At 39.2% G+C, this 22,607-nt stretch overlaps 2 protein-coding genes across 2 annotated transcripts in view; one reads left to right on the top strand and one right to left on the bottom strand.

Moving 5' to 3' along the window:
• Window positions 1-206: 206 nt before the first annotated feature.
• Window positions 207-22,607, bottom strand: part of ep300b (E1A binding protein p300 b) — a 39,530-nt gene continuing 17,129 nt past the window's right edge. Inside the window, exons 15-30 of the mRNA XM_056240866.1 lie at window positions 18,880-19,101; window positions 18,600-18,759; window positions 17,579-17,697; window positions 14,507-14,746; window positions 13,210-13,298; window positions 9,500-9,580; window positions 9,276-9,332; window positions 9,077-9,154; window positions 8,782-8,849; window positions 8,399-8,549; window positions 5,975-6,121; window positions 5,512-5,791; window positions 5,216-5,383; window positions 4,771-4,932; window positions 4,402-4,683; window positions 207-4,274 (exon numbers count right to left, since the gene is read on the bottom strand). Coding sequence (XP_056096841.1) covers window positions 1,332-4,274; window positions 4,402-4,683; window positions 4,771-4,932; window positions 5,216-5,383; window positions 5,512-5,791; window positions 5,975-6,121; window positions 8,399-8,549; window positions 8,782-8,849; window positions 9,077-9,154; window positions 9,276-9,332; window positions 9,500-9,580; window positions 13,210-13,298; window positions 14,507-14,746; window positions 17,579-17,697; window positions 18,600-18,759; window positions 18,880-19,101 — 5,247 coding nt within the window. The 3' untranslated portion in view covers window positions 207-1,331. The remainder of the gene's footprint in view (window positions 4,275-4,401; window positions 4,684-4,770; window positions 4,933-5,215; window positions 5,384-5,511; window positions 5,792-5,974; window positions 6,122-8,398; window positions 8,550-8,781; window positions 8,850-9,076; window positions 9,155-9,275; window positions 9,333-9,499; window positions 9,581-13,209; window positions 13,299-14,506; window positions 14,747-17,578; window positions 17,698-18,599; window positions 18,760-18,879; window positions 19,102-22,607) is intronic.
• Window positions 9,195-22,607, top strand: part of napsa (napsin A aspartic peptidase) — a 97,507-nt gene continuing 84,094 nt past the window's right edge. The window contains exon 1 of the mRNA XM_056240861.1: window positions 9,195-9,200. The gene's annotated coding sequence lies outside the window, so the exon portion shown is untranslated. The remainder of the gene's footprint in view (window positions 9,201-22,607) is intronic.

Raw genomic sequence — 22,607 nt, 5'->3', positions numbered from 1 at the left:
AGCATCGGTCTGAACGTCAACTAGCAATGACAGCTGGCTGATGAGTCAACTATGACCAGGCTAACAGCGCTGAACAAAACCAAATCCAAGAGCACTGCCATTCTGCCGATCTGTTTGAGCCATATAAAAAGAGAAAGATTTGAGCAGAAACGCAAGTGGTTAAATTTTAATCTTCAAATAATCCCCAATAATAAATTACCAATAAATTTAATTTATCTTCATTTTATTAAAAAAAAGTAAGAAGTCCACAGTTTGTGTTTCCTTTGTACAGTACAAAATATTCAAATTAAACTCCCAAGGTTCAGAGCAAAGAAAATTCTGGAAGTGGAGAAAAATTAGGAGTGGTATTGAAGGATGAAATTTGTGAAATTTCTGTTGCTCATCTTCATCGTTTCACCGCACCATACAGTTCATATGTGAAACGCTGCTCAATATGACATTGGCGCGAGCAGATGAATTCCAGCACCACATCCAATACACACACAAACACACACACACACACAAACTTTCATCCAACTTGTACAGACACCTCCACTATCCAGTAAGTCTTTTAAGGAGTGCACACACATTCTGAGGGTGGGTGTTGTTAGTCCAAAAACTTGTCCTGTTGCAAAGCAGTGATGTCCAATGGAATTTCCAATATGGCATGAAATAAGATCCATTGGGCAGCAGAGCGTACACCAAACCCGATCCCCCAACACTGTAATTTATATTATACTCAATAACCTAAATCTCCAGCTAAAGTAAAGGAATAGCTCCCCATCTTAATAGGTATTAACAAAAATATATTCTATGTGAACTGTAGCAGTCTCTGGGAACACACATGAACAAAATCCATCATGACAACAAATGAAAAAAGCTAGAATAAATAAAATGCAAAACTCAAAATTTACAAGGAAGATATGCATGATGTTGAGATAATTATAATAACAATTTAGGCATCACAACATTTGAAATGTTCCATATGACTGTAAAACATAACAGAGACTGGTACATGGTCAAATATATATATATAAAAAAAGTCCTTATTCATTTGCACTTTAATTTTATACCACTTTTAAAATCTTAAAAAATATCTCTTGAAAAAGGAAAAGTACTCCCCTGGACGTGACATTGAAAATATTACTCGTGGTTTGTTCTCTGAGGCTGAGAAACAATCCTCTCTTTGTACACAACTGGCAAAAGAAAAAAACACCCCATACTTATTTGTGTCGAATATTTGCTATCTCTCATAGGAGGGTCCATCTTCAAAGCAAGTATCTTTGCAGTATAAAAAAAGCTAACACTGTCTCTGGTGAGGTTTTGTAAATTTCATAATAACTATATGATGTCTAAAGGGTTAGATTCATGTTAATGCCAAGGTCCTGGCTACTAGGTGAAAGCATATCATTAGCTCCAGGTCCATGGAGTCCTGCCATGCCACTGAGCTGAGACAGCATGGCATTCTGATCTGCAGCAAATCCGCCTGGGTCTTTAGAGTTGTGCTGAGGCTGTTGGGGAGGTGGAACCATGCCTGAGTGATGCTGCTGAAGGTGGCTGGGATGCGGTGAACCCGTTTGGGTCTGAGGCGAGATGTGGTGGGGCGAGGGCTGTGGTTGCAGGCGCGGGGACGGACTTGAGTGAGGTGGCTGGGACTGGGGTCGTGGGGAGGGCTGAGGGGAACAAACCTGGTTGCTGAGGGAGGATGAGAGCTGTTGGCCCTGCAAATGGGGCGACTGAGACATCTGTTGCTGCGGGCTCATGGGGTTGTTCGGTTGTGCCGGTGAGGTGCCACTGAGATGATGTTGCTGCGCCTGAAGCAGACGCTGATGCAAGGCCTGTTGCAATAATACCTGTGATGTCTGAAGACCGGGACCTCCTTGTGTGGGCTGTGGACCTCCTCCGGGCCCCATGTCGGCACCCTGTGATGCCGCATTCTGCTGCTGTTGCATCTGTAGCTGGTGTTGCTGTGCAAGTCTCTGTTGCAAGGCAGCTGCAGCTTGCTGTTGTGCAGGGTTTCCTGGAAAATTCTGCGGCTGGCCAGGTTGCACCCCTTGTAGTGGTTGGCCTCCTGGTGGGACTTGCATGTTACCCTGCTGACCCATGTACCCTTGCTGCTGTTGAAATGTGGCATGATTGCTCATTTGATGCTGCTGCTGCTGCTGTTGTTGCTGTTGTTGTTGTTGCTGCTGCTGCTGAAACTGTAGTTGCTGTTGCCTTCTCATGACCAGATCTCTGAACTGTGGATTTATGTTGGCCATGTTTGGAGCCCCTTGGCCCTGAATACCTTGTTGTTGCTGCTGTTGTTGTTGTTGCTGCTGCTGCAAGGCAGTGATTTGCTGCTGCTGTTGCAATAAGGGGCGCTGTTGCATTTGCTGCTGCTGTTGCAATAGCGGGCGCTGTTGCATTTGCTGCTGCTGTTGCAATAGCGGGCGCTGTTGCATTTGCTGCTGTTGCATTTGCTGCTGTTGCAATAGCGGGCGCTGTTGCATTTGCTGCTGCTGTTGGATCTGAGAAAGTTGAGTCTGCATGTTAACACCCTGTCCAAGGTGCATGCCAGGCTGGGCCACCCCAGGCTGGACACCCACTGGTTGACCTCCCATAGGTCCAGGTCCACCCTGTGGTCCAGCAGGGCCACCTGTACCTCCTTTATACTTGTGAACCCGTTGCTTGATAAATGCTGCCATTAGTTGTGGGCTAGACCGAAGAATGTTGAGAACTTGCTGCTGCTGTAGGGGAGAGCTTGGAGATCGCAGGGTCCGCAAAAGTTCCTGCAGGGCTCCCTGGGGCAGATTGCCAGCTGCTGCCCCGCTTGCTACGCCACTCTGCAGACCAGCCTGCACCATACTCATCAAGGCATTTCGATTTGGTATTTGGGGTGCTTGCTGTTGTTGCATTTGTTGTGGTTGTTGCTGCTGTGGTTGGGGCTGCATTGCAACCATTCCCGGCTGAGCCATCATGGAAGGTCTCTGCTGGGCTGACATACTCTGCCCTGCCCACTGTTGCTGCTGAGGCTGAAGTGGTGGGTTCATTCTCGGCTGCTGTAGATGCATTTGTGGTGGCATCTGACCTTGCACACCTGCCTGTTGAGGCTGCTGCTGCTGCTGCATGGGCCCAGATCCCACCATCATTACCTGAGGTCCTTGCTGCTGCTCCATCTGCACCCTGTTCACTGATGTTTGTGCCTGCGGGGCTAACCCTTGTGGCCCTACCATGCCAATACCAGGGTGGGCTACTCCCATTTGTCCCTGTGGCTGTTGGTGCTGTGGCATCATGCCAGCTTGCGCAGCCTGTCTCTGTAGCAAATGAACCTGTGCCATCTTTCGCTGTGCATCTGCCACTTGCTGAATCTTCATGGCTATCTCCACAGCTGCAGCCGGAGGACCTGAAGGTTGCTGTTGCTGGGACATAGGTGCTGTGCCTGGGTTGCTAGGGAGTTGTGGAGGAGTCGCATGGCCAAGGCCTGGTTTACCCTGGGACTGTGGATTTGGAGAGGGACCGGTGGAATGGGGACCATATTGATTGTGTGGATGCGGGACTTGCCCCAAAGTTTGCTGAGGAACCATTTGGTGCTGTGGTGAGGTCATCATCCCGCCTGCACCTGGCATCTGCTGATACTGGTGGTGAATTGGATGCTGAGGAGGATGCTGGGGAGCTCCAGCTGGTACTCCACCTACACCAGGCTGGGGCAGAGACGTAAGATTCGGTGTCAGCTGTGTGGGTGTCTGAGGCGTTGCAGGCTGTGTACCGACCGATGTTGGTGTGCTAGGACCTGTGGCCCCGTTGTTGCCGGGTGATGGAAGACCTCCAGGCGGTCCACCTCCACATGGTGGTGGCTGCCCTACTCGCTGCATGGTGGCCATACGTCTACGCAGCATTTGCGCTTGCTGCAGCCTGTGTTGCAGCTGCTGCTGACGAAGCTTGTGCTTGATGTTGAGACAAAAGGGCACAGGACACTTGTTTTCCTGGCAGTGCTTGGCATGATAGCAACATAGTGCAATGAGTTGCTTACAGATGGGACAGCCACCATTGGTCTTGCGCTTGCAGCCCTTAGTGTGTTGCACCACTCTCTTCATCTTCTGGCAAGATGGCAGAGAGCAATTAGCATTGCGACACTGGCATGCATGCACCAGTGACTGGATGCAGCGCTGGATGCTGAGACGACGCGAGTCACCAGGGTTCTGAGTGGAAGCTGCAGCTTGGTTGTTGCTCTCATCATCAAGACCCAGTCCAAGTTTCTCCATCTTATGTTCATGGCCCTTGGTATTGTAGCAAGTGATGCAAAGATCATAATCCTATAAAAGGGAAAAAAAAGGATAGTTAAAAAATGTGCAGTGTTTTATCCAACATCAAAGTCGCTTAATTCAGTATTTTTTTAAACCTCTTCACCGACAAAGTACAATCCCACCTGACATTTCTTACCTCACAAACAGTGCAGTGGAAGCGTGTCTCAACGTGGTGCTTGCATTCATTGCACGTGTAGACAAAGCGGTCCTGACTCTGATTGTGCAGTTCTACTAGCATACACATGGTGCTCCATTTGCCCCGCCTCAGTGAGCTGAATTCAAGGTGCTTGTCTCGTGCAATTGTCAGGAAGGCGTCTCGTCCGTCCATCAGATCACAGGCCATCAGGGGGTCAGGGTCCAAAATGGGTGGAAGGGAATTGGCAGAAGGGCCAGCAATGAGACGAATAACAAAGAAAACCTTGAAATTAAGCAGAGTGTTGATATTTGTGAGTTTGGCCCAAACATGTAATGACAAATGCTTCAAATGTTTGTGGGAGCTACATACCTCTTTGTGTTTCTCCATTGTGGCATAGAGTTTTTGGGATAGATCATTAGAGACATTTGGCATGCCTGGTTTCTTTTTATTGGATCGGCTCAAGCTGCCTTTGTTTTTGCTAGTCTTCTTGCTGTTCTTTTTTTTGGCATTCTTGCTGTCTCCATTGGTTGCCTAGATGGTCAAAAGACATTAATTATAAGCATTATAACAGTTAAGTTTTAAGAATAAATATTAAGTGTTAAAGCAGCTGCACCAGAATGAACTCTACCATCTAGTCAAAAACAAGTGAGGACAGTAGCTGGCTAAAAACCCCAAAGGATGTGCTCAGTTGCTCAGTTTCTCTAGATGTACTTTAAAAGTTACTTAGTTTGTTGATGGTAGAAATGTTATGCCCAACAAATATTTTCCTTTGGCACTTGTACCAGGTAGGTTACATATTTAGTCAATCACTTACATCAATGCTTTCACTAGAGGTGTTGTTCTCCTCTCTCTTCCGTTCTTCCTCCTCCTGTTCCAGCTCTTTAATACTTTCCTCCAACACATTAGGCCAAAAATCACCTTCAAAATATGGGAGCTCTTTCGCACTGGTCAGACGATCCTCTGTTGCCTGCTTGAAAATGTCCTAGGTGAGGAGAAGCATGCAATAATTAGTAAATGACTAGAAGTACCAAGGAAAAGACTATTGTGCAGTATGCTGACTGAAGTGTAAACTTCTTTTATTGTCAATCAGAAGTACAGCTGTTACAGTACCTTGTAGTCGTGTACAATTCTCTCAGATACTGCTTTGTCAAGCATTTTCTTGTACCACTCTTGTAAGCGTTTAGGTTTTGGAATCTTCTGATCCGATGGGTGGCAGTGGAAGATGTAGTCGTCACCCTCGCTTGGTGGGCAAGCCCAGATGTGGCCAGTGACAAAACCCATTTTTTTAACATACTCCAAGTATCCAATGAGGATCTCATGATAGACTCCAGTTCTCAGGTGACGGGGTTGGAAAAAGTGCACACTGTCTAGATAGGAGATGTACACACGTCTGCATGGAGAGAGAGAGAGAGAGAGAGAGAGAGAGAGAGAGAGAGAGAGAGAGAGAGAGAGAGAGAGAGAGAGAAAGACAGAGGATATCGATCGCAAAGTTACTTGAGTTTCTCAGACCCCTTTGTAATGCCATCCGTGTGCACATGAGAGAAGATTCGGTGTGCGCCTTTGTTTTTTTAACCTTTGATTGGGCTGAGGGCAGTCGGAGCCGTATTCTTGCACGTGCATTCCAAAGAAGCAGACATCTGTTCCGTCAATATCCTCAAATGCAAACAGAGCTTTTGTCCTGTACGGGAATGACTCTGACATCTCGCCACTATCAACAAACCTGTAATAGAAAGACAGTACATGTTTTAGATCTTTTCATGGTGACTATTAAAAGATCATTTCTGAAAAATACACTACCATAAAGGAATGAGGTCTCTGGAATTTTTAATTAAGCAAGCATGAATATTTGTAATATTTTACAGTTACTGAATCAAAGATTCATGCATTAATTCACTTTCTATCAATATACTATACAAACTTGGGTATTGCAATGTTGTTTTTTCATCTGCCTAAAGGCCTTTAGTTTAGAAGTGATTTGAAGAAGTCAAAGCATTCTGGAGTCATTCAATTTTAATGATGGCAATGCAAGGTAGTTGTGTCCAAGTTAAAATCAGTAAGAAAAAAAGAGTGTAACAGTGACCTGCCTCCTCCGAGACATTTGAGTGCAAGCAAAGATGTTAAGCTTTAGTATGGAAAATTGTGGGCATTACAAGAGTTTGATTCATGCATTGAAAGTTGGTAAATTTTTTCATGAATTGAATGACATGAATGACATTTTTTTCAAATTTTTTCTCAAACAGATTTCTTGTCAAATAAAACTTTTTTTTTTCTTCTTTTTTTTTTTTTTTACAGGCAATGCATACCCACCTTTGACTAGATTTTCAAAAGCTATTGCAGTCGAATAACGTTCAAAGATGAAGAGTTGTTATTGTTAACTAAAAAACATGTTTTGTTAATTCAAATAAAGCTTAAAGCTCCAGTCCGTAACTTTTTTAAGTTAAAAATAATCCAAAATAATTATATTAAAAAAAACTTATTCTGCCAGTGGTCAAAACTATCTGCTTGCCATAGCTAGATTCAAAACGGTTAGCTTGTAATAATGATTTTAATTCCAGTGGTGCTGGTGGGTTTCCGCGGGAAATTCGAGCATGTCTTTGCGTCATGACGTCACACCCGTACACATAAAGAAGGACTTTCGGCTAGCCGGCTATACTGCGCGTGACGAGATGTTTAGATGTATAGGCTTTTCTCGCAGCACTTTACATAATTAAACTTATGGCATCCAGAAAGATCCAAACAACAATCATCAGTGTCAACTGGAGATTCAGCAGTTGTAAAACCCAAAAGATTTTGTACTTCGGATTTAAGGTGGCTAGAGAAAGAGAAAGAAACCGTCTCATGCGAACACAAGGATTTAAACATCGGCGGGGCTTTTGAAAAGTGCGTGAACTCCGTGTTTTGAAGGGGTTCAAAACGGAAGAAGAGACGGCTTTTTTCTGCTGAACAAGGAAGACATTTCAATAGTTCAATCGTGTAACAGTACGTTTTCTTAATTCACACAGTTATGGAGTTTCCTTTGTTGTGCCTTTCTCGTTTTGCTATTATGGAGAATATGAATTCTGAACTACGCAGGTAACCATAAAACACATTAAATTTAACATTAGTCACGCAATGCTGATGTTGTTAACATGAACAATTTGAGAACAAAGTAGGCTATAATTTGCACGGTTGCTGTAAATCACGTTGATTAAATCTAACGAAGCTTATCATGTCGAATGCTTTTTCCCCCTTAGTTGGTCAGAACAAAAATGGATTTTACTTACTTGTTCAGAAGACATTTTCTTATGAAAATTCTTATGTTGGTCAAACTTTCAAAAAGTGAATCTGTGATTCTGTATGACAGTATCCACACAGCGCGGTGACTGACAGCAGCACTCGCCTCAAAGCACTGTGTTCATCCGCGCTGTTTCATGCCGATTTACAACCCACGTAAAGATAATAATTCCGCGAATCACTGCAGTTACAGATTTCGAACAGAGAGATGGCGACAAAGAGGAAAAGATACGGACTGCAGCTTTAATAAATAAAACAAATTTTAAATGAAAAAAAAAATTCAACTTTCAAATTCAAATTCAAATGTTGCCTCAAAGAAACAAATAAAAATAAATAAGAAATATTACAAAATCTAATAAAATGAAAACAAAGGCGCTGGATAAAATGACTAAAACCTCAACTAAAATTTTAAGTCTAAAACTAATACTAAAAGCAAATTCAAAATATTAATAAATACAATAATAGTACATAAATTATACTAAAATAACACTGGTTAGGGCATTCAGTAGTATAAATACCTACTACAACCAACAATACAGCAACTTGATGACCTTCAATGACAAAATCATTGTGTGAACAAGTGTATTACTGCATGTAAGGTTATGGAACATTGTCGTGTTTCATAATAATCACAAGTATAATACAAATCACATTAAATAAAGCAAACAGTTCCAAATTCAAAAACCTTAAAAGAAACAACATAAAACTCTGCACTGTCCCTCACCTGGACTTCATGCCAGGTTTGACCTCCACTACTTTATCAGAGACGTGGACCACACGGATGGTGACATCACCAGATTCTGGATGAGTATGACGCTTCAGATAGTCGTTCACTCGTGTCTCCAGGTAGTTACCAAGCTTTGTCTGAGGAAGCCCTGGGATAAAGAGAAAGTAGAGCAGGGAGTTTAAAAGAACACAAATATAGCATTTTATAGTACAGCATGAAAATCTGGTATAAAACAGTGCAACACTGCATAGTCACACTCAAGATCTGCCAATATATATTTTTTTATTACATGGCTCCCTGCAATACTTGATTGGTCAAGAATGGCATTCTATAAGCAAAAACAGTTTTGGGGATTGCAGATTTTTAAAGCTGCCACTTACTCTTTGCACAGTATTTATTCTCCTTCCTTGTTGCATTGGCTTTTTTCAGACAGCCTCCACAAACAAACCTGAATGGATGGGATTAAGGGAGAGAGGGACATTTGAAAACACAGAAAACGGTGTCAGATCTCTGGTTATGCTGGTCTTTTTTGCTCTATACATAAATGAAAAAGGCTGACTTTATATTAAGTTTTCAAAAAAATTTTTTGAAAACCTTACATTCACTGACTCCATTTATTAAGAGTTTTTTTTAGCCCTATTTTGAAGTAGAAAGTGTCAAATAAAAGTAGCTCACCCTGCTGGCCAAATTGTGTCATTGTGCAGAACGCATATCTGATGCATTTTGCGACCACAGTCGCCACATTCCATCAGTCTGAGGAAGAGGAGCGGAAACAAAAGGTCAGACGACGACAACAACAAATCCACACCCTGACTACAAGCAAACTTAAGTTGAGACATTCGGAGCGAGCAAATATGTAAAAAAGCAAACATACAGTTCGGGGTCGAGGGTGTCATTCTTTTTCCTTTGAAACTGATCTTTATTGATGGACCTGAGAAGATAAAACGAGAGACAGAGAAGAGGAGGCCGCCCAATCGAGTGGGTCATGAGAATCACTGAACAAACGCTCAACGGTATGAGATACTGAGGAATAATAACATCATGGCAATAACAATGAAGCAGAAGATCAAAACACAAACTTGTAGATGGGTTACTCACGTTTGAGGCTGGGTTGGATCGTCCCCCAGGGATACATTCTCCCCCTGGATTTCGTTGAAACACTTCTCACAGAAGTGGTACCTGTCAGCAAGAAGCCCATATTTGGGTGAACTAGACCGTTCGCCAAGAGCACAGCCAATCACAGTGAGGGCACGTGGAAGCAGGCACCAATCAGGGCAGGGCAGGCCAGGAGACAGGCACACACAGGAGAAGGCAGGTTCGTCGCCGGGAGCAGCCAATCATGAAGCAGGGATTTTGTGTGGGCAGATTGATTGATTGGTTGCGTGTAAATTTCGGAGCGGATGATTGGTCACATCAAAGCAGGCCAATGCAGACATCACAAGCGTTAAAAAAGGAGGGAGAGAAAGGGGGGAGGAGGAGGGCAGAATGAATATTTTAAAAAAGTGTGAGAAACAAAACCGTTATGAGGGACAAAGAGCTAAGTGTTGGACAGGTGGAGGGGTGGGTCAGATGTAGAAGTAAAGGAAACCAAAAGAGAGAGAGCAGGAAGCCGAGGCAAAGCATAGACGGTCTTCCCTCACGTCCACTGAGCTCCAAAACAACCGTGACGCCCAGAGGAGCGAGGGACAACAATGGACAGAGTGAATGAGAAGAATGAGAACAGGAGCAACAGAGACCCATCATCCTTCCAGTGCATTTTAAAGAGGGTCCCAAGATTCATTACCAAAACAAAATGTGTGACAGATGAACAGTTAGTACACCCTGAAGTTGGCAGCATGAACTCTTGTGAAAGAACTCCTAACCAATTTTCAGAAATTTAAATATTATACTTTGTGTGTCAATCTCAAAAAACATATCGAGGTCACATGACGCCATAAAAATCACTATAAAAAAAAGGATATTTCGCATAAAGACCATTGAGATTTGACATGATCATCATACGAATTAATTTATTTAAATGCAGCATAAAAGGCAATGCAATTACATAATAATAACAGTGTTATTACATTACAGCCTTTTATTTTTAATGTAACAATAATGATTTAATGTTAATTAACCTTTTTTATTATTGCTAAAATATAAACAAATACAAGCGTATAACAATGTAATTGTTATTAAATAACACTTTCAATGTTTTACTAAAAATAATAATAACTGATATAACACTATCCCATTTGTTATAAACTTTTATTTTTAATAGGATTTTAATTATCAAAATAATATAACAAATTATTTATTATTTATAAAATATAAAAAAGTAAAAGCTTAACATAACACAATGTAATTGGTTGTAATATAACATTTTCAATGTTGTACTAAAAATAATAAAATATATAGCACAAATTAATGTTATGTTACATAATATTATTTTGATTATTATTATTAAAAAATGTTACAGTATAAACTTTTATTTTCAATGTTTTAAGAATAATAATTTTATTATCATTGTTGTTTTTATGTGGATTTAAAATAACAAATATTTCATTAAAATCTGCGTAAAGCCACAAATAATATTAATAATTAATAAAATCAGCATATTGATTTTATGCTGACTTAGATAAAAAATACTATAGTAGCATTAACATACATTAGTAAAAAAAATTATACAACGAGAGTGAGCTTCATATTAACTCTAAAGTAGCCAAATTAATACAAAAACGTATATTTGTTTACGCCGAAACCTGTTAATTCTGGTGAAAGATACTATCTGCAAAACTCTTAATCGCCTGGTAAAGACTAAAATGATGCAAGTCAGAAAATTGGCAATGATTTTCACTAATGCATTAGAGGAAGTGCATCCTTCTTATAAGTAGGGGTGTGCAAAAAAATCGATTCACATTTGAATCGCGATTCACTCTTTACCGATTCAGAATCGATTCATAGAATTCCAAAAATCGATTCTTTTTTTTTTTTTTTATGGCGTGCACGGGCGGAGTGCCAATCGGCTGAGTCGGGACTTTTACCGGTGGTTCGGTAGTGTTTCGAGGCTGCGAGGGCCGGTCTGATAAATAGTTACATTGCAAGTTCTTGCCGCCCGCTGGTCAAACTGTGCAGCCTCTCTGCTCAACCCGTAAATAAATGCATCGATCCGCAGATTATGTTTGAGTTCTTAATGGTCTGTAGATCTTTTGCCAAGCGTGTCAGAGGTTACGGGTTCTAAACCGCACTCGTATAGTTTTTTCTCTCTCTCATCAAAACCGAATATGTTCATCACGTTTGTGTGCATTTTATATTTTGAGATTTCACCGGAACCACAACGGCGATATGAAGCGCGCGTCCGAGTGAAGACTGCGCGAGCCACAGAGAACACTGTATCCGTGACACTGATAGCAGCGGACACGAGCGCTCAGCTTGATTTCAAAAACAACAGATCTCTTATTTAATAGCGAACTAAATGAATGCTCTGCTAGTTAACTGGAGATACCCGCAAATTACGCCTAAGAACGACTTCACTAGATCTAAACAAATCAATCTAACCATATGTTACCAGTAGCGGTGGCTTTTTTAAAATCTATTTAAAATAATTTCGCAAGGGTTCTATGACATTAGTATATTTTTAGGAAGTTCAATGTGCCCAGTCGAGTTCACATTTCAACAGTCAGCCTGGTAGCTGAAGTAGTGCTTATTAAACCACATTTAGCCTAATTGTTTGATCTGACTACAGCACTTTAAAGCTAAATAAAAGCTTTTTATTTAAGTTTTATTTTAAACTTGAATTAAATGTATTTGAAAGCTGGCCAAAGCTTGGCACTTTGCACTTTTTAGTTGCAAAAGTTTTTATTTTTGTATGAAGACAAAGTAATATCAAACTACATTTAATTTGTTGTGTTTTTTTTTTCTTTTAAATTGTGTCTACTGCAATCAATCACATAGGAAAAAGTAAACTACATTTATATACTGCGAATCGTTTTTTGAATTGAGAATCGTTTTTGAATCGAAAATCGATTTTGAATCGAATCTTGAGACAAAAAATCGGTATCGAATCGTGACATTTTCTGAATCGTGCACCCCTTCTTATTAGCACTTTGTTTTTTGTGTTCATAGCTACCAACTGAGGTAATCAACACGAATACTTGCCAACACACCTGCCAACAAAAGTTAACTGCAAGAACATCAACGAAAACCTCAAAACAGAATTGGAGACCCTCTTTAAAATGGCCATTTAAAATCAGAAAAAGAGCAGAGATGTGAAATGTGGTCTATTTCGCCACCGAAAGTCAAATCAAGAGGCCTGATATTCAACAACACCCTGATGTGGGAAATATGCGCTCACAGCAGAACAGCATTTACATTTTCAAAAAGCACACTTCAAAAACACTCACCTGAATCTTTTAACATACAAAAACACAACGTTTATCAAATCTGAATATGTGTGTCTTAAAGTGTTTAATAAAGTGTTATTAAACCAACAGATTTCATAACACTTCCTTCTACCGCTGGGCTGCTTCACATGAAATTGATTTTAGGCTGAAATGCAAATGTGTGATTTGCCTGATGAGGTCAGTAAATTACCCATCAGGCCACATTCACTATGATATAACTATTCTTATGAATATAATAACTTGCTTCAGTTTGTATGTACAATTATAGACCCAATTTAAGTCACTTTGAACTTTCAAGTGGTTATTATTGCTCTAATATAATTGAGAACTCAATATTTGAATGGCTATACTGCATAGTATTAAGAAAAGGGTGTGAGTGATTATGCGTGTAGTGTGAATATAGTGTATAGTGTGTATAATACTGACCTGTTCTGGTAACTGAAGTACGCAGCGTCTCGGGGGATGGTGCACAGCTGTTTGCCATAGCAGCATAGAGTTTGAGGAGAAAACTCCAACTGAGAGATGGAAAAAAAGAGGGATAAAGGGGTTCAAAGAAAGAGAAAGGGAGTGGGGTTGCAATATTCCATTATTTTTGGTCAGATAATGACATTAAACCAATAAACCACAATCCACCTCATGATGTGCCAAACACCACAACTTAACCATGGTAAAAACACTGTGACAAGTGGCAAAATGCTGTTGTACATAATAAATGTAATCTTTTGTCATATTTCTATTTAATAAAAATATTAAAAAACAAAAATGTATAAAAAATAAAAATAGTACCAATTTATAATAATATAGTACATATTTAACATACATTTCTTGCTGGAAGATTCATTGTATGTTAATTAATAATAATAATAATAGGTCTATTTTTAAATAAGTTTGGTATTATATGATAGTGTATTATAATCGTATTAATTAATAAGAATAGTAAGTATTTATAATCATATAATAATGCATTTTTAACACACATTTATGGTAAGTATTAACTAAACTGTTTGCTGGAAGAATCACTGTATATTTCATAATAATAATAAGTTATATCATTAAATTTGGTATTAAATAGTAGTATATTACATTATTAATGATAATAATAATAAGCATTTAACATACATTTAATGCATTGCAATTTTGCTTGCTGGAAGAATTACTGTTAATAATAATAATAAAACAATAATACTACCAATTATAGTTATCTTTTTAAATAAGTTTGGTATAATAGGGTAGTATATTATAATTCATATTAATAAATAACAATAGTAAGTATTTATAATAATATAATAATGCATATTTACACAATTATATCACAATAATGCATTTAATATACATTCAAGGCAAATATTAACTACTACTTGCTGGAAGAATAATTTTATATTTCATAGTGATAAGTTAATTATGACATTTCTGTATTAAATGGTAGTATATTAAAATATTGTAATATACTTACATTATTAATGATAATAATAAGCATTTAACGTACATTTAATGCATTGCAATTTTGCTTGCTGGAAGAATTACTGTTAATAATAATAATAAAACAATGATACTACAAATGATAGTTGCATAGTACCAAACATATTCAATAATGTTCGTATAGTATTAGTATTATTATTATTATTACATGAATAATAATAATACAAAATAATAATAATTATTAGCATTAATGCTAATTAATGTGCATCACAAAAACTGTGATGCACAGACACACACGGCTCACCTTCCTTCCACAGCAGTATCCCATTTCCTGCATAACGGGGTCTATTTCCTGTTCAAACACCTCGGCCAGTTTGGAGCAGTATTTATACACCCGTGACGTCTTCCTGTTATACAGCCAGGCGTTATTGAACATCAGCCACACGTCGTCCACGTACTGCCAGGGCTCCTGGTACTGACCCGTGTCCAGCTTACGCTTGATAGTGGACAAGTCCATCGGGTTTTTTACTATGTCAAAGTAGTCCTGGAGGACGGAGTCCAGATCACAGTAGGCAGCATGAAGGATGAAGGCCATCATTGTCATTATCATCATGAGATGAAATCAAGTTCCAGTCAGACGGAGCGATGGATGGTGGCCCGGCGGGTTGAGAATCAGGGGGAGAGAAGAGGGTGCAGGGGGACAATGTTGAGCGCTGTAGAAGAGGTTCACATGCACAAACAGAGAAAAACGTAACAGACTCCCACTGCCTCACTCAAATCTGTACCCTATTTATCTCCCGTTCTCCCACACACACAGAAAAACACACACAAATCTGGGCCAGCGCCAGCGATGGCAGACGAACTGGGGTGGGATATTTGAACATAATGTGATCAGATAGTAGTTTGAATCGCATTTAAAATGTTAAGAAATGCCTGGAAATTGATATTTTGCGTCAAGAAAATTAAGCAAATTTTTAAGACTTAAGACAATTTTATTTAATATCATTGTATTAAATGACAATTAACCTCCCCAAGCGATAATGATATATTACTTAAATTGTAAGTATAAATCATAGAAGTATTTACAGTAAAAAATATATATATGATTTAAAAAAAAAAAAAAAAAATTGATAACAATAAATATTATTTGTATTAATATAGATTAAAAAATGAAGACAGATGTGCTTAATTGTCACTATATATAGGTCCCAAAAATAAACTATTTACTTTATGCTAAATATAATTGATTGTTTTTCTTTTGATTTTGGGGTGAAATATGATCCGGGCATTTCTTCATGAGATTCACCCTGTAACCATTAGGAATGTAATTCATTGCTCTGTTTAAAGCAATTCACTTTTAGTTTAAAGCAAAAGATTTAATTTTAAATCCAAGTTTGGTGTATTCATTTCACATCTGGAGGACAGCCTGGATGAAAAATGAATCCATTTCGCCAAACAAACAGGCTTTCTAGGGGGTGATGTTGGCAGGGTTAGCGTTTAGGGTACAGTAAGCTAAAGGTGAGAACAAGCGAGGTGATATCATCACAGACACATTAAATTACATTAGCGCAGCTATGAGCATTTACACAACAAAGCACAGCAGGACTCCCTTCTTTACAGTCCAACAGCACAAATCATCAAAGACACAGTAAAAATACATTCCTTCAAGGTGTCGACCCCACAGTATTCAGGTTGTGTGCCACAAAGAGGATTTTTTGAGTTTTACAGCAATTTACTTAGAGGTTTGGTTCATATTAAAAGATCTCTGCAGGGTTCCTGTAACCACCACCAGCAGCATCTGACATGTTGCAATAACATCTATTAAAATATTGAAATTACAGTGTTTACAATAGTCACCTGATCTTTGCCCACACAACCATACGAGTCCTTCAAACTGACGCGACGGGGGCGACACAAATGCCAGGACAAACAGGTGTTTCAAACAAACATACATGAACAAACACTGATCTGATACCAGTGAAGAGAGTGAATAAACCTAGAATCATTAGAAGTACTTTGAAGTTACACATGGACATTATTGAGTTATTTTATCTTCAGGGTTCCCACACCTTTTGACCTATAAATGTCGGACTTTTTTTAGTTGTCTGTGATTTTTATAGACATTTTGTTCAAATTAACTTTGTATTTTGGGGTTTTTGGTGATATTTGGTGGCAGTGGTGGAATGGCTAACTGCAAGATGGTGCCGAAAGTTCAATTTTTAGGTCAAACATCACTCTCTTTGTCTGTAATGTTTGCTTGTCATACCTTAAATGGAGCCAGTGCATCATTTCATCAAATCACTGCTAAAGCAGCAAAATAGCCAGAATAGCAGGAAACTCATTTTCAGTCAACTGCAACACATGACACTAAACATTGGCTATTTAACACAAATGAAAGCCAATTGTACTTGATCAGTGTATAAATTTTAATCTGCTATGCTGGTTATAGCCAAAAAATAAATAAAAAATTGGCCATAACTCGGGGGATTGATGGTAGACTTAGCATGAGGCTTTTATGTGGCAAAATAAAACAAATGTGATGGTTTAAAGCTCAGGGTAAAATAATGAGCTACATGGAGTTTAAGCAGATGACAGCAAAAACTATACTAAACGAGCAAAGACAATAAGGCCAGCACAGGTTATGAGATCATTCAGAGCGGTTTCATTTTGTTGATGCCAAACAACCAGCAAGACTTATTGCCAATTTGAGCAATAAGATTCAAAACAAACTAGTTCAAAGTGGCAGTTCATTTTCACCATTTCACATCTACATAACATTCCCCAGTTTAAGTAAATTGCTTAAATAAAACAAAATTAAAAGTCTGTAATATTTGCAGCATCAACATCACCATTGGATAAAAAATTTTTTTTTTAAACAAGTTCCCCAAACATCCTGTCAGCTACTGGTTCACCAAAAAAAAATACAAAATTAGTCCCACCCCAACCTCACACCATTGGTTCAATCAAAGTTGTGCTGTTGGACTGGTCAAAAAATCACATCAGCACATTAATCTAAAAAATTTTTGTGAAAAGAATTCCAAACATCAGCTTTAAGGTTTTAAATCCTCCTGATGTGTCTTTTTTACGGGATTAAGACGCATCGACCGCAAGAACAGATGTTCATAGTCTGCGCTGCCTTATTTTCACTCTTCTTTTCTGACAGAAACGCTACAAAAGCAAGCTTGCAACGTCTCTCTCACATCCACACACACAAGACACAACAGCAGGCAGAAGAGGAAGAGAGGGGTAAAGGTAAAAAAAAGAAAAAAGACAAAGTAATGAGACTAGAACTGAAAAGTGCTAGGTTGTTTGTAGCATAATGCGTGCCAGCGCAGGCCCTTACCAGGTTAGTTTTGTTACTAGTTCGAATACGTACGGGTATTCCCAGTAACTGGGGGTCCACCGGCTGCCGGAAGGGCAGCGACTCTGGGTCCTGTCTGTACAGAGCTTCCAGAGTGGGCATTAAAGCCTGGCGGAGCTCGTCGGGCTTAAAGACTGATGGAGAGGAAGGAAATGAAGGAAGCAGCAGAGTCAGGAATCAGGTACATATTCATATGAAAATCATAAGTACTGATTTCAAAGCAGTGTTTGTCCTTCATATTAAACTGCGAAAAAGGAATATGAACAAGCACCTGCTGATTCTAGATCAGAATTAGTAGATTTCATGCAATGAGACCTGATGTTTTTCCATAGTTTTAACACCATATAAAATGAATTACAATACCAATTCTTGTGTGGTGTTTTCCCTTTTTGTAAGATGCTTTGGTTAATGAATTTATGCAAATTATATAAGAACGTCTGTAGGATCCTTAAAGGTGAAGCATGTGATTCCTGTGGCACTAGTTTCACCAAACAGAATAATAAAAAAATATATATTTCCCAAACAGCCCCCTGTATAACAGGTAGTCAAGAAACAGAAAGTCTCACACCATAGAGCGAGGCCTTGGATCCAGACGTATTTTCCCATATGTACTTTTTAAAAGTCTTTGTTTAAGAGATATAAGCAATGAACCAAATAAACCAGCTATCACAACATTACACACTTTGATTTAAAGCAAAATTATTAGGAAATTAAACAAAAAGACAAAAGGTACAACACTGTGTATTTGATAGTTTTAATGAGGGAAAGAACTACAATCCCATGAAGCACTGTGAATGACAATCGAACTTAAACTATTGATTTAAAAATGACACACACACATATATATCGGTATATATAAATGACAATTTGTTGCGAAAGCACCACGTTTACAGTCTACCAAAGGCTTGCATATAGTTTTCTCAGCACATTACACTTGCAAAGGTATTTTAACATAGAAAAGCCACATCAACTTTAAGGATGAAAGATTTACCCTAAAACAAAAGTATATGCGAATGTGTGGACGAGTTTGTTTTACCTTTCTTCTTGCTTTGTGTGTTTGCGGGAGTGCTGTTCGTTCCCGCAGTCTCTTCCTCTTTGGGTTCGGTTTTGACCTCCGGCTTCTTGTCCTCAGCTGTCGACCCAGTCGATGTTTCCATTGGTTCTGTCTTGCATTCATCACTTGCAGGTTCCTCCTTCTTTATCAAGCAGACCGATCAAAATAAGGTTAGGGAATGAATCATTCATCCGAATGTCTCGGATTTAACAGATTCAAAAGTGTATTTTTGTTTTAGATGTAATTGTGTTTTCCTGCTCACCTCTGGTTTCTCCGTCTTAATCTCTGTCTGCATGGCGGCCATTTTCCCTGAGGCCTTATCCTCCATCTCATTCTCATCTTCTTCTTCCTGCTTGACCTCAGTTTTGGGGTCAAGTGGGGCGGTGGGCTCGGATGATGTCAGTTGTGAGCTAGGGTCAGCACTGCTGACCGATGCAGGAGTCGAGGCCTGACCGTCTGCAGTTAAAGACGACTTCTGAGACAGCTGACGGTGGGAACAAAACAAAGGAGGAGCAGAGTAAGAGCAAATAGCCAAAATAATAAGCGAGTCAGGAGGAAAGAGAACAGTCAATGGCAAACAAGTCAGTAGGAACAGCCAATAGCAAACAAAATCTAATCTAAGAGCAATTGTTCCACAGCTTCCCGCAGCGTTGGTCTGGTTTCACACTTACTCCAAACCTCCAAACATTTAATATGGTGCTATTATGGGCAGAAGAGTGAATGGCTCTTGTCACTGTATGTTGCATGAAGGCGGCTTCTCGGTCTTGTTTGAGGAGACAGCTGATTTCGGGTCATTCGTTTGCTGCTCTGATTACATTCACTCTGCACGATTACGCGGCACGCTCACTCTCGCTCTTATCAAATCCTCATCACTGTTATCGCCTACATGCGTTTCGTTGAATTAATGACGTCGTCATCAGCTACAATGCAAGTGCATGTTACTTTACTTCCCAAACAAGTGCAGACCAGAGTTAAAGTTGCTCCCCGATCCGCATGACAGCTTTCAAATTAGCTAATTTTTCACGTGAATGTCAGGATTACATTCATACTAGTACACGCATTATTATTTTCAACAATAATAGTGCTCTATTAAATGATTTATTCTCTCAGAATATCTGTTGTCTGTTTGATTTTTTCTGGATTCTGAGTTTGATCAAATTTATTATCAAAAGAATTGTGGTAATCAAATGAATACACTCAAGTTTAAAGGCCTGTTCACACCAATGACAATATCTATAAAGCTAAAGATATAGGGCTTAGATTTACTAAACAGGGTAAATTAGCGCGCGAGCGCCATTCTAAAAAAGCGCAGATGGAAGTGTAAAGTTCTGTGCGTGATCTACTGACGATGCGCAAATTAAAGAACAGACGCAGCCGGATCATTTCCCTAATCACCAACACAATCTAGCAAGAGCAGCGCAAATTAGCGTCTGGTTTAAGACATGCTTTTTTTTGGCCGGTAAATAACAGCGCAAATACCAGTCAATTGACTAGCGCAAACCTTAGTAAATCACCTTGCGTGATTCATTTAAATACTCTCCTCCCATAAACTTTGCGTCTGAAAGGGGAACTGCGTAGCCTAGAAATCTAGACGCACCCTAGCGGCAGCGAAAATTATTTCGCAGCCAGTGTGGTCTAGCAACTCTCCATAGGCTTTTGAGCTGGAAAAACCAAAAACTGGTCAGGCCAATCACATCGTGTATAGAGTCGGCGGGGGGGCTTAACACAATGACGGCACAGTTCATGATGTTCCGCGTGATTTCCATAGGTGATTTCCCTGCTACTTGAAAACAATGAAGATGCAACGGTCTTTCGAATCGGCTTTGGCCGCGACTCTGGAGGACTTGGAGTTAAGAGAACGTCACTTAAGTCATTCTTAAAAAAGGAAGATGTGTTCGGAGTTTTGCCGACCTGATACGGCAAATGTTTAATATATCAATTAGCTCCGCTGGTGGAAAAACGCATGGGACTCACTCATCCACAGCCGTTCGTTGCTCTGGTTGGTTGTAGCGTTATCCTATTGCGTGCAGAGGGATTTTGAAAGGTAACCGTTTATCCCGCCCCTCGGATTGAGGCATGTCAATGGAGAGTTCCCAGACCTAACATCTTGATGTAGGTCTGGCATGCCAGGCTAGGAACTGCGACAAATGCATACGCAATAAGGTCAGCCGCAAAAAATAACCCTGTCCATGCCTTTTCAGCGCCAATTGACAGTAGTTTTTTTAACACCAAAAGAGGGTTTGAATAGCAGAGTCCACAGCTATAACGGCACAGAGAAACCATATCGTTGGAATCACTTTCACAACAATTTTTTTCCAGCTGCAGAACGAAACATTGACAGCCAATTAGAATCCATCCAGCTTAAAGAGCTTGAGCATTTAAAGAGTAAGATGACATAATTGCAGCGCATGCTTAGAATAAATAGAACAATATTGTCCACTGGTGTAGACGCTAATATAGATATTGTTATAGTTATCTTTATAGGGCTGTCGATTTAACGTTAATGTAATAAATTAGTTAGGTGCTAAATCATTTTAGCACGTTATTTTTCCATAACACATTTAATGCACCAGCCCAGGCCTACTTTGGTCATCTTACATTTGTTTCATACAGTTGGATTGGTGACAAACATGAAGCAGGGCAATTTGTCCAGAATAGCACGAGTGTAAATGTGATATTGATTTTATACAGCAGTTCAATAAATAAGAACTAGTTTATAGTGTTTTATTTTAGACACGATATTGTCTGTTTTTGCCGACTAAAATATTACCTATAAAGTCAGAGCAGAACTCAGTGGTGTTTCTCTTCTGAATGAATCCATGGGTGAACCAGTGATTCAATGACCCATTCATAAAGAGAGGCTTAATTCCTGAATGAATCAGTCATTTGAGAGAAAAATAGAATGAATGACTCAATGACTTACTCATTTAGACATTTACCACCACCTACTGGCAGTTTTAGTTTCTTATTTAGTGTATCATTTCGTTAAAAAAATTATTTCATATTTTGGGGATAGTTTACCCAAAAATTCAAATTCAGTTTATTTACATTTACTCCCGCTCATGTTTGTTGTAGCTTAAAATTTGTGTAATAAATTCTGTGTTGAATACAATAAAATATTTCTTTCTAAAACTACTTTCTGTAATGTCCATTTGATCCTTTTCTCATTTAACACAATAATGACTTTAAAATTATCTTTCAGGGGTAATTTCTTAGCCAAATTTGATGTGCGATTAATTAAATTAATTAATTGGCACATCATGTGCTTAATTCGATTAAAAATGTAATCGCTTGACAGCCCTACTATATAGTTATTGTTCTTGGTGTGAACAGGCCTTAGCCTTAATCTTTTAAAATGTAATAAAATTAAATTTGAACGATTCCTTTTATTTTTGCAAACAACGTCTTGCACAACAACGGTTTACAGTTTAAATAAAAACATGGATGGAATTCTGTGTCATTTAAAAAATGTTTCAATAAACTGTATTATTACTGTTGTTATTACTTTTAGAAGTACATTCTACTGTACAATAGTAATACATTTTAAGAACCTTTGTTTTGCGGAGTTGTAGTGAAGACTTTTGAGTTTCTTTGTGTATCTGAAGATGAAGTTTAAGTGGACTGTCCTCATATAGCGAGACGACAGACGCTGAAAACACCACGAGCGGCACGCGTGCTTGAGTAAGTGTGTAGCAGGCAAAACTGCGCCATTCATTCACACCGAGACACGCAGAATAAATATTTCAAAAGCAGTCTTTTTGGGGTTATACATTCACAAACACTATCCATAATCGCAATTCAATTTTTGTAAAGCCCTATATTTGATCTATTCATCCAAATTCCAGGTCCATAATTTTGTCCGCATCGCGGAAATCATAGGTCCCTAAATGAATAGCAGATCCAAACAAAAATGATAAATGGAGACTCTTCAGTGACATACAAGTCAACCTATGAGAAGATGTGAAGATACAAGCAAAAACACCCTAAACA

Source organism: Rhinichthys klamathensis, unplaced genomic scaffold (genome assembly GCF_029890125.1).
Source record: "Rhinichthys klamathensis goyatoka isolate OS25496 unplaced genomic scaffold, OSU_Roscu_1.1 h1tg000616l_1, whole genome shotgun sequence".
NCBI lineage: Eukaryota > Metazoa > Chordata > Actinopteri > Cypriniformes > Leuciscidae > Rhinichthys > Rhinichthys klamathensis.
The sequence above is the reverse complement of the archived record's forward strand: the minus strand, read 5'-3'. Positions and strand labels throughout refer to the sequence as shown.